Source organism: Ochotona princeps, chromosome 27, assembly GCF_030435755.1.
Source record: "Ochotona princeps isolate mOchPri1 chromosome 27, mOchPri1.hap1, whole genome shotgun sequence".
Taxonomy (NCBI): Eukaryota; Metazoa; Chordata; class Mammalia; order Lagomorpha; family Ochotonidae; genus Ochotona; species Ochotona princeps.
Window position 1 is genome coordinate 18,682,079 of NC_080858.1, and position 12,429 is coordinate 18,694,507.

At 35.1% G+C, this 12,429-nt stretch overlaps 1 protein-coding gene across 1 annotated transcript; it reads left to right on the forward strand.

Moving 5' to 3' along the window:
• Positions 1-795: 795 nt before the first annotated feature.
• LOC101532258 (taste receptor type 2 member 14-like) lies at positions 796-1,719 on the forward strand. The gene has a single exon (XM_004599605.2). It carries the CDS (start codon positions 796-798, stop codon positions 1,717-1,719), a length of 924 nt encoding a protein of 307 aa, XP_004599662.2.
• Positions 1,720-12,429: the final 10,710 nt, after the last annotated feature.

Genomic DNA, 12,429 nt, shown 5'->3' on the forward strand with positions numbered 1-12,429 from the left:
TAGCAACAATGGGCGTGTATTTTCTTTTGTGTGTGTACAAAAAATACTGGTTTATTGCTTTTTCAATTTATTATGCTACAAAAATAATTTAGAGCAGTTGTCACAGTGCAAATCCTGTGTCAGATATGTAAAAATGTTCTAGAACAGCAAACCTAAATGACTGCACTGGAAAGAGATTTGGATGGAGGGAACAATGACAGATTATATGTGTGCGTGCATGTGCTGATGTGTGTCCTTGTAAACTGACAAATATTAAGTATCCTTAGTATCTATTAGGAACAGTAATCTGTTTAAGATTATTTCACAACTTTGAAACTTTGTAGGACAACCTTAGAAAATGTAAGGAAAAATTTGTTTATTGATCTATCCATTGGTTTCAGAAGCTTAGAGTTTAAGAAATTCAACATGCCACATAGATTCTTTTGTGAAGTATGTCCTCATATGTTTCTTGGCCAGGCCATACTTGATAGAATAACATTTGTTTTTGGTAAAAGAGCAAAATCAAAAGAAAGTATCTCTTTATTTGTATGTGAGCAAATAAGAATTTACTATTTTCTTCATCATTAACTGCAAAATCTTTCTTCCACTAGTGTGTAAGGATCACAGGATTTGAGTGAAGTCCATCCAAGCTACCTGAGAAATTTTCAGGCGAGAGATCTGAATTATCTGGTAACAAAGTAGATGTTTGCAGATTCTTAAAGGGGGAATTTTATTTTCAAATACACACAGCCTTTTTGGTTTGCAAAGATGTATTCTCAGCACTGATATTATACATTGGGCATTCTCTAATGAACAATGGCTGGTGTTGTGCTGACCGTATTGACATTGATTCTAAGTGCCGAATTCATCATTGGAAATGCTGGCAATGGACTCATCGTATTTGTGAATTGCATAGACTGGGTCAAGATAAGAAAGATCCCTTTAATCGATCGAATCACCACTGCCTTGGCAATCTCCAGAATTGGTCTGGTCTGGTATATGTTTTTAACTGAGTTGGGTTCTCTGCTTCTCCAAGACTTAATGTCCAATGTGAACATGTCAAAATTGATTTATATTATTGGTATTTTGATCAATCATATTAGCATGTGGCTTGCCACAAGCCTCAGTGTCTTCTATTTTTTGAAGATAGCAAATTTTTCTCATGATACTTTTCTCTTCCTTAAGCGGAGAGTTGAAAAGGTCGTCTCAGTGATGCTGTTCGTGTCATTGGTCCTCTTGATTTTACATATTGCAGCAAGCAACATATATATTGGTGTCTGGATGGGAGTGTATAGAGGAAACATCAGTAATATGTGGAGTCCGTCTACACATGCATTCAAGAATTTTTTGTGCATCGAAACAATGTTCACGTTCATACCTTTCTCCTTGTCCCTGATCGCTTTCCTCCTGCTCATCTTCTCCCTGTGGAGGCATCTCAAGAATGTGCAGCTCACTGCCTCGGGATCCAGAGATGCCAGGACCAAGGCCCACGTGCAAGGCTTGCAGATTGTGGTCATGTTCCTTATCTTATACACCATCTTCTTTCTGATGCTTCTCCTACAAATGTGGAACACTTATTTGGGGCAGAGTCATCTAAGAATCATCCTTTGCTCCATTTTTGGAATGATTTATCCTTCAGGCCACTCATGTGTCATGATTCTGGGTAACAATAAGCTGAGACAGGCCTCTCTGGCGGTGCTGTGCTGGCTGAGATGTAAAGCTAAATATGCAGAACCCTAACAGACATTCACCATTTAGAAGATCATTTTGCATATTTTAGAAAAAGATCAGTTCACGCAGAATTCTGATACATTATCAGTATTCATTTCTTCCATTGCATGTCAATTCCTTAGTTTTACAGAAGTGTAAAATAACAATATTGACATGCATTTCCATATTAACAGAAAAATGCTTGTGTGCATTTACATATTTATATATACATACAGCAATACAAATTATGTAAATATTACATCTTTATTATAACTAATATTAAATTCATGTGACTTGATCACCTTTTCAAAATATTCATGTACTATATAACATGAATGTCTATTTATTCCATAAGTGAAAGTGATTAAAACAAATACATTTACAATTCTATTTTAATAAAATTATTTGAATGGAGAATAAGGTCATAATATTTTATATAACAAGTAAGAACTAAAAATGCACTCTGAGAAACTGCATAAATCTTTCACTTCAAAAATGAGATCCAGCTTACAACAGTAATTAGAACTTTCTCATAAACTGTGAAGTTGCTCTATTCCCAACATCTCATATGTCAGATTTTGTATATATTGGACTACATTTATTCTTAGGAACATGACATTTGCATTTAAATATCAATTGTATTTTTCAACATAGTTTTCAAGTATGTAGCAGAATAGGTTTCTGATGGCAATATTTTAGTCAATATTATTCCAAGAAATTGGTAGTCTGAATATACTGTGTTTAATTTCATACCCCAATTAGGCAATTTGGTTGGAAAACAGCCGTGTTGTAACAGGAAACAAAATCACAGTAACATATGAAAGACCAACACATGAGTCACAAGAAATCTGTGTGAATGTTACTAATGTTGTTGAATGATAGAAATAGTGTAGAAGAAAAATTTTCATAAATTATGTTCATAAATTATGAGGAACAGTGGACATGTTTCCATTCTACATTGTTACGTCTCTAATATCATTGAATCCTATAAATTTTTAGAAGCAAAAAGTTCATTATCCATGCCATATGTTCACAAGTAGTCTTTTCTAATTGCAATAATAATGTTTCCAGTACATTTTCCTGTTCTGTCCATGTAGTTCATTTATTCATTAATCATTAAATCAATATATGACTAGCAGATTTTCCATTTGCTATTTGTAGTTGTAGTAATTAAGAACATATTGCTACTTTTAGAAACATATTTCTTATATTTTTCATATATCCATATGAAATACATTCAGATTTCTTATATTTTAGAAACCTGGTTTTTTGCTTACAGAAGTTAAGAAATTAACATCTTCCTGAAGTAACCATCTGAAGGAGGATGGAATGTTATAAGTCATGGAATCTTTAGTTGAAGATTTTTTTAAATGTTTATATGTATGTATACTCACGTTTCCTATTAGGAAACTGCTGTTATGGGAGATTAAAAGATTTGTGCTCTGTCCTTCTCTCTGAAAACCCCCCTTTCCAATAAAAATAAATACATCTTTTTAAAAATGTAGGTGACAACTTTTAGACAAACATAATCGAGGGTGTAGGATAAAAATGAGGAATAAATGATCTTGTGCACGGTGTTCTATGTTGTTAAATCTTTGATATGATTGGCTCTCATGTTTTTTAGGAATGAAAAGCTCAGTATACATATCTTATTTTCTCAAAGATGCCCCTTCCAATGGCAAGGTTAGTGGTTGGAATTGATTTTCTTCTCTAATGTAGTCCATTTACTCATTGATCACTGAGTTTGTGTGGACATTATTTCTTCGTGTACTTTCAGCGATTTATTGGAGAACACGCTAGAAATTGGGAAATGAAATGTTCTAAGTCACCACCCAAAGAAGGATAGAAATCATAATGTTTTAGGTAATGGAATGGCCTATTCATAATTTTTGCAACATTTACACGCACACACACACCCCACGCGCGCGAGCGCACACACACACACACACACGTGTAATTTCTGTAAGTGAATGGCTGTTGTGAAAATCAGGATTTGTCCCACAGAGTATAATATGAATTCATTGACTTCAGTCATCATCCTCAACAAATAGATCTCAAGCACAAACTACTTGACAGGGAGATGATTCAAGAAGCATTCAGAATCTCTTGGAAAACAGTCTTCAAGAGTAAAAAATGTTGGTGATATATTGAAGATTAATTTTTTTCTGGGATTTGCTACTTGATTAGTGTGTATATTCAGATGATAATAATTGGTATTATTTGCTTTTTAAGAAATGTTGTCATAGTAAATGTTGACATGTACTTTGTGTCTTAAACCCATTTCTTTCAGATAGAGAATTTTATCACTTTATGTAATTATTTACAAGAATTATTTTATCATGTATTTAAAAATGTATGCAATTATTAATTTTTGTTTCTGTATGTAAAGAAATTGCTCAAGCATTCAAAATGCCAAGTAATTTAGATGAATATTTATGAATATAGTGTTTTGTGTTTATTATAAGCATAATATTGACACTAACTTTGTTATCAAGTTAAACATGTTTTAAAATCAATTTCAAATAGAACCTCTTCTAATAAAAATGTGTGTGAAATGGATTAAAAATGCCTTGTTATTTATTAGAATGATCATGTATCTCTCTTATGGCCTACAAAAATGGTGGCAAATGTTAATAGTATTTCATAAATCACAGTCTGTTTTCTAAAGTGTATAATTTTTATAATTTTATTTGGTGTAACAATTTGCTTTCTTAGGCAAAATTAATTGTGTTTGTCATGTATGACATGAAGTTTTAAAAACATTCCCAGATAGCAGAATAACTAAATCTACCTGAGATATGCATTGCCTCACATTTCATCACTTCTGTGCTAAGAATAATTCCCATCAACCTCTCTACATTTTCTTTTATGATTTTCAATTAATTTTTAGAATTTTATTTTTAATAATGTTTACATAGCTGAGTGACACCATCACACGGGCCCTGACTGTCATAGGAAGGGCCAGGCATAGAGGAAGGTGGGTGGGATACACTCTTTAGGTTTGTTTTGTTCCTGCTGTGTCTGCAGGGGAATAGGAGGAGAGGGCCATTCCTTGCTGTCAAACCACTCAGCACCCAGGGATAGGAGCTGGTTCTTTAATGACACACCTGAGAGCCCATTGTAGGGAACAGTGTTCTGAGCCTGTTACTTGAGTGGTTTTGATAGCCCTGACATGTCAGTTTCATCGCTTCAGGGATGAGAAAATCCTTCCAAGGTCTACTGGATGACAAAATCCACGTTAGTGCTTCCATAGATTCAGGAACATATCGCAAAGCTTGGCCAGGAGAACTCTTCGACCTATTCTGGCTTCCATCCTCTGACATTGCAGTTGCTGTTACCCTGCTGGCCTAGATGAGCTGACCCTGCATGTCCCCCGTGTGCACCTGGACATGCTGTCTACTGTATAGACATCATCAACTGAGGTCCAATCTCTGTACCCACGCATCCTTTGATTTTCTTTGTCTGGATCAGCCAGGTTTTGAGTTCAGCAGTCCAATCAGGGTGTTCCCCAAGAAACCCCACCTGGGGTTACCTCAAACCTGCCTCATATGTGTTCAGGATCAGGTGTGGTCTGTCACTTGCACCAGCCAATGCACATTCCTGTGAATGTAGCTCGGTTAGTTCTACCTCAGCTCTTATCTCACATGAACCTACAAGTCTTGTGGCACAGCCCAGACAGACCCCACAGACCCAATCCTCACAAATACCAGCAAGTTCTGCAGCCTCGATGGGGAGAGTCCCAATAACCCCCATCAGGCCCACCTCCAGCCCTGGTTTTTATGCATGACAACATAGCCCAGCCTAGCCAGCATCCCATCCTGCTCCTGTGACTTAGCTCAGTCATCCCTGTCCCCGACATAGCCCTCACATGTGCCAACAGGTGCCGCCTTCTTGTCCAGGCTGGCCTGCCCCCAGCCCTGGTTCTTATGCTCACACAGGAGCCTATACTGAGTGTTCTATATGTGCTATTACATTTAACTGTAGAAGCAATCACACTAGCATGGAGTGTAAATGGTGTGTATAATGTAAGTACATCCTTGTATACAATGAGGATGATTCTTAAGATACTCATAATGCCTTATACCATGCAAATGCTACATGAAGAAATGTTATGCTATATTGTCTGAAGAATCAGAATAACAAAGGAGGGCACATATGCAGTACAGGCACATCTCATTTGCATATTTTCAAAAGTGCTGAAAAAATAAAATTGAAATGCATACATAAAATGCCAGCAGTTATAATAAAGGAGAAATTGTGCCATAGAAAGTTAAAAAGATATAGATAAGAATGAATGAAAGAATTCTTTATAAACCTTAGTAAACAGACTAAGAACCAAATATGAGATTTTATAATAATATATAGAAAACCAAAAATGGGAGTATGCAGACATTTTTTAATAAGTTTCAGATTTTATTAGTAACTAATTAGAAAATGATAGTTGACACAGAGTTCTTCGATAGTACTAACCAAAACTATGAAAACCCTATAAATCAGGGTTGTACATCATATTTAATTAAGATGTTAATTACATTGTAGCAAAGCATTCAGAAATTAGAACTTACAGATATGTTCATGTTCTTGGATACTGTCAGAAATCACAATGGATTCAGAAATATTAAAAATTTGTGATATTTCATATATGAAGAACAGTTAAAATTATGTAGAGAAGAGGTTTTTTTAAATTCTTAGCTTGCGAATCACACTTGATGCCTATTAATAATACATTAGCATGTATGATTATAAAATAAAGCATTTAAATATAAGTAAGCTCATTGAGAATCATTAGTTTGTGAAAATCTGGGACAATAATTCATATCTTCTAATTCCTTGGAATTTTTGAATATCCAGTGAAGCACATTGCAACTGTTGGTGCTGGAGGGTGTACTTGGCTATCCTGGGGTTGTTTACAATAAATCTTTATTAGGTATATTAGGCTTGTGGGAGTACTTTGGATGGTTTTAATAGGAAAAAACTTAGAAAATTGTGCATCCATTCCTTTAAACATTTATATGGATTTTCCGTCTGTCAAAATAAGCATGACTAAGTTTTTTCTGTTCATCTAGAAAATTTCCATGTTTTCCATTTGTTATTTTCCTCCCTTCACTTACCCGAGTTATACAGATGTTAGACAATGCAAAAACTACAAAGCATGAAAGGGAATACATTGGCATTTGCATGCTCACAAATGAGAATTCAGCTAATGGAAAATTCCATCCCAAGGAGAAGATTCAAAATATAGGAGTGGGAGGTTGTTTTAGTTCTTTTGTTATTGTTTTCATTCAACATGAGAACTTGGTGCTAACCAGTTCCAGTGGGCCTCAGAATCTTTTAAAATTCAGGAAGTTCACTGCGCATCTAGAAAGCATGTGTAGATTGAACTTCATATCAGGATATCAAGGAATTCTACCCAGTGACCTTAGACTTGCTGTTCCCTTCCAGATATGAAGGGTTTACCTATTTTTAAAATTGTATCCCTGAAATCTATAAAATTTGTTCTCTGTCTATTCATGAATAAGAATGTCAAATAAGTAAGTGAATCAAACACAGCTCCTTCCAGCCTAGTTTTAGGATTTGATTTGGGAAAATTTGTCAATATTTCCATGATTCTGGTGAACTGCATTTTTTAAGTCAAGAGGCAATGGTGCTCTGCCTTTGATCACATTATGTGTGCTCTGACAATCCAAAAATTGCTTTGCTTTGTTGGTATCAATATATTGATATGTACCTGTGATTAATACAGCTTTATGAATTGTGCAGGAAAGAATAATTGTTCTTGCCACTCTTATCACGCAGAACTGTTGAACTATCAAAACCGCTTGAGCAGGACCCTCAGAGCATGGCCCACATCGGGGACCCTGGGATGGGTGGGAGGCTGGGTGTGGCTTCTCTCCTTATTTTTCCCCTCTTCACAGATACAGCAAGGAAAAAAGAGAATGTCAAAATAATAGTCTCACCCTGTTTCCTCTAGCCCTTGACCTTTTGTACTCTTAGCAAACACGTAAAAATTATCAAAAATAAAATTTATAGAATTTAAATAACAATCATTGTTCTTATTCCCTTGGTAATAGTCAGCCCGTAATTTTCTCTGATTGCTTCTAGCTTTATCATATTTTGTTCACTGAAAAGAGTGTTTTCTCGGCTTTATTAGTCTCTGTGTAACAAGGAGTACTAAAATGTAATTATAGTAGTCATTCTGGAGAACTTGGTGGTTTTGTCATGATGTTTCTCCATTTATCAAATTTCTTTTCACTGTAAAAATCATTGAACATATCTTCAAAATTCTAGAGATACTCATATAAATGTAGTATGGAAATGTTGCTCATTTAACTCAACAAGCATTTACACTTCTATGAAAGGCATCATTGAAATGCATATATATATTATATACATATTTCTAATGATTTAAATGTCTTCTCAAAGATTATGCAACTACGGTTGTCTATAAAATGCTGAAATTAGGCAAGATGTGTTGACTTCATTATTACAACAAGATTTGTTATTAGATGGATGTTTTTAACTGATTCCACAAAGAATTCTACTGCATGTATTAAAATTTCATATAGCATCATGGAACAATCCCACTTGATTCTTAATAAAAAGTGTCACTAAATAATTTTTGTTTATTATTATCTACCTATCCCAATATAATTTAGATTACATAAAGAGAAATTTAGAGATTGTGTCTGTTTGCTATTACTTCCAAGGAGTTACAAGATGACACGAGGAGAAACAGGTCAAATGATAATGAATATACAAATAATGAAAATATAAATGGATGAATGAATTACTGAACTATGTTAAATACAGTGAAAACAAAACCCCTCAAAAAATCTACACATTGTAGGAATATTCCAGCTATGGTTTCATAAGTTTACAAAATATTTTAGCTGATAAACATATGCAGATTTTTAAAGAAGTATTTGTTATAAGTTTATAGTTGTAGAAATGCATCCCACAGCAACAGAATGGCTATTCCACATTGTAGAAAAATCAGCATCTTTCTCATTTAAATTTAGGACTTCAGTGAACAATTTCTACATATATTCGGTTTGTTTTTATCGCTCATGTTGATTCTTAGCATTGAGGTGGATTTAGCTCTTCGCATTTAAAAAGTTCCGCATTTTTAAAATATCCTTGACCTTCATGATGCATGTTTTTTCCCCCTTAGTTGGATAGCTTGTGGTGAATCAGTTTTATTGATCTATAGTTTCTTTTCTTGTCCATGGAAGAATGATTTTTTTAATGTATTATTTTACCTCTATCAGGCTGTGAGTTCTTCTTGATCTGGGTAATGCCTCTTAGAAGGGTTGTGAATACAAGGATGTTGGAAGATGAAGTACTATGGATAAAATCCTGAGCTATTTGGTGCTATTTGTGGAGTGTGCCTTACTGGGGAAACAGAATGAGCAGAATTTTTGCCTTGTGAATGATTCAAACCCAGTATGTGCTTTGGCAACAACCAACAAATTTTCATCTCCTTATGTATGAAAAAAGATGAAAAAACCTGCTGAAACTTTAATTCAACACAATATAATACAAACACAGGAGTTTTTGAACAATACTTAATACAACTGTCATAGAGTATATGCTAGATGATTACTTAATGTTAGAGAATGACAAACCCAAATGATTAAATGAAAAGAGAAGATTTGGATGAAAACAGTGTATGCATGTGTATGTGTGTTTTGTTAATCTAAAATAATAGAAGTAATTATTTGTACTAATAACTCAATGATATCCTAAAGAATATAGGCAAATATCCCTGGACACACTTAATGTTTTGTTATTTCCTTAACCTTAGAGGTTACAAATGTCACACAGGTTCTTGTCCACTGTACATATTTCAATTTTTTTCCAGAATACAAATTGCCCAAAAATGTCGATGGTAGCAGTGTAAGAAATGCAAACAAATATTGCTTTATTTGCATGCTAGCCAAAGAGAATCCAGCATTTTCTAAATCCTTCATGCAGAAATCTTTCCTTTCCTTTTTGTGTGTAAGGCCAAAAGGATCAGATTAAAGATCAACTGAACAAGAAAATTACAGAAAAAATCTCGGGAAGATAATCCATCAGAAACATTCACATTTGTAGGATTTTAATGAGGAGACATTACTGAATTTTCAAGAATCAGGTTTATATACCTATGGATGCATAAAGAGATCTTCAGCAGGTGGTCTGAGACATTGGAGCATTCTGCGACAACAATGGTTGCTTTTAGGGTGGCATTTTCAGTGATTCTGAGTGTGCAATTCATAATTGGAAATATAGGCAATGGATTCATAACAGTGGTGAACTGCATTGACTGGGTGAAGAGGAGAAAGATCTTTTTAATTGATCAACTACTCATTGGTGTGTCAGTCTCCAGAATTGGTACAATCTGGTTCATATTCTTAATTAACTTGGGCTTTGTGTTTGACACAATCTCAGTTAAGAATGAAACTGTGGCAAAAATGAGTGCTATTGCCTGGACTATTTCTAATCATTTTAGTGTTTGGTTTGCCACAAGTCTTGGCATCTTTTATTTTCTCAAGATTGCTTATTTTTCTAACTCTATTTTTCTGTACCTTCAGCGGAGAGTAAAAAAAGTGATCTCAGTAACGTTGCTAATGTCTTTTTTCTTTTTGTTTTTAAATGTTGCGTGGACAAATATATACGCTGAACTCTGGATTGAAAGACATAAAGAAAACATGACTTTGAATTCGAGTTTGGGTGATTCTGCCCACTTCCATGGAATTCTCCTGTCCATTGAGATGATGTTCTCGATCGTCCCGTTCAGCCTATGCCTGCTGACTTCTCTCCTGCTCCTCTTCTCCCTGGGGCGACATGTTAGGAAGATGCGGATCAACGTCACGGCATCCGGAGACAGCAGCACCAAGGCCCACGTAAAATGCTTGCTGATTTTTTTTGTTCTTCTCGTGCTGCGCACCCTTTTCTTTCTGTTTCTTCTCTTACAAAATTGGAACGCTGTGTTGGTGGAGAATCAACTGATTTCCATGGTTGCCCAGGTTTTCGCCATGTCCTATCCTTCGGGTCACTCGTGGGTCCTGATTCTGGGAAACAGCAAGCTGAGACGAGCCTCGGTAACAGCGCTGTGGTGCCTTAGGTGGAGACAGAACTGAGCGCCTTCCATCGCCTCGCTTGCAGGAGCATCTGCTGCATTCTCGAAGACAATTGGCTCATAGGAAAATTTATACATTGTAAATTTTCACTTCTACAATTTTTATGAGTTGTGTGTCTTACAGAAGCATACTTCAACAGTGTCTTAACATGCAACAGAAGCAGAATATATAGATGTGTGACAAAAGATAAGCAAATATCAGAATTCTTTAGTGTCATACGGTATCAATTTTTGTGATTCATTTATCTTTTTGACTTTTAAAATATCACATGTATGTGCAATGCATTTAGATAAGAGTGACAAAAAAATAATTTCATTGTTTCATATCCAAGAATTTATTCTAATATAAGGGCATAATATTTCATCTAACATTAGGAATAGAATATATAGTGTTAGAAACTGCTTACAATTATTTAAATACATAATCCAATTTCTAAAACTTGGTAGAAATTCACCAGAATCATGCAGCTATCTTATTACAATTACCCTTGTCTATATTAATGGTCTTGTATGCTAGTACCTTGTAGTATAGTAATCTTTCAGATTATTTAGCTTGCATTTAAAATTCATTGTGCTTCCCAAAGAAGTTTTTAACCACGTAATTTTTAGTTGTGCATCATCTAAATATGTTGGTGTTAGTATATATTTTATTTTATTATGACTTCCTGTTTGACTATTATTTGGAAAACAACCAGGTTGCCATAGGAAAAATATTTTGATTAATTTATGAATGACCAGCAAATAATTCACAAGAACCTATGTTTAATACACATTATTAATATTTCTTGTATAGGCAGAAAATAAATGTTGGAAAATATGTTCAAATAAGATCAAGTTTAGATTTTTTTTTTTAGATTCATTTTTGTAGGAAAGGGAGATACGCAGAGAGAAGGAGAAACAGAGAGAAAGATCTTCCATCTGCTTGTTGGTTCACTCTCCAGGTAGCCACAATGGCTGAAGCTGAGCTGATTCAAAGCTAGGAGTCAGGAGCTTCTTCCAGGTCTCCCACATGGGTGCAGCATTCCAAGGTTTTGGACCATCCTGTGCTGCTTTCCCAGGTCACAATCAGGGAGCTGGACTGGAAGTAGAGCAACCGAGACATGAACTGGCGACCATATGGGATCCTGGTGTATGCAAGGCAAGGATTTTAGTCACTGAGCTACTGCGCTGGACCCTCAAGTTGAGATTTGTGGTTTACAGTGTGTGCCTATACTCTGTAGAAATAGAATTTTTTTCTTCTACCTGTTATTTCTTGAAATCTTTACTGATAGGAGTGTTCAGCTTGTCATTGCAATTTGAAATGAAAATGTCATGTAAAAACTTTTTAAAAAGGAGTAAGAAATAAGGAATGGAGGAGTGGGAGTAGGGAACATAGTCAGGAGACACAGTAGGGTAGAAATGTGAAATGTGAAGTTTGTTTATTTTATATATGCTATTTTCTTATGTAACTATCACAGAATGGTTGCAATGAGCTGCTAATTTCTTCATCTTGTCCAAGCCAAGCATTCTTCTTTGACTATAGTGCCCTTAATTAAAGGTTAGAGCAGATTTTTTTCCAGGTGGTAAGAGGCGCAGATGGTGGAAAGGCAGTAAAGGTGGGGAAATCTGACAGTACTTGG

What these genes read in the sequence shown, in the direction of transcription:
- LOC101532258 (XM_004599605.2), top strand. Translation starts at nt 796, where the DNA reads ATGGCTGGTGTTGTGCTGACCGTATTGACATTGATTCTAAGTGCCGAA.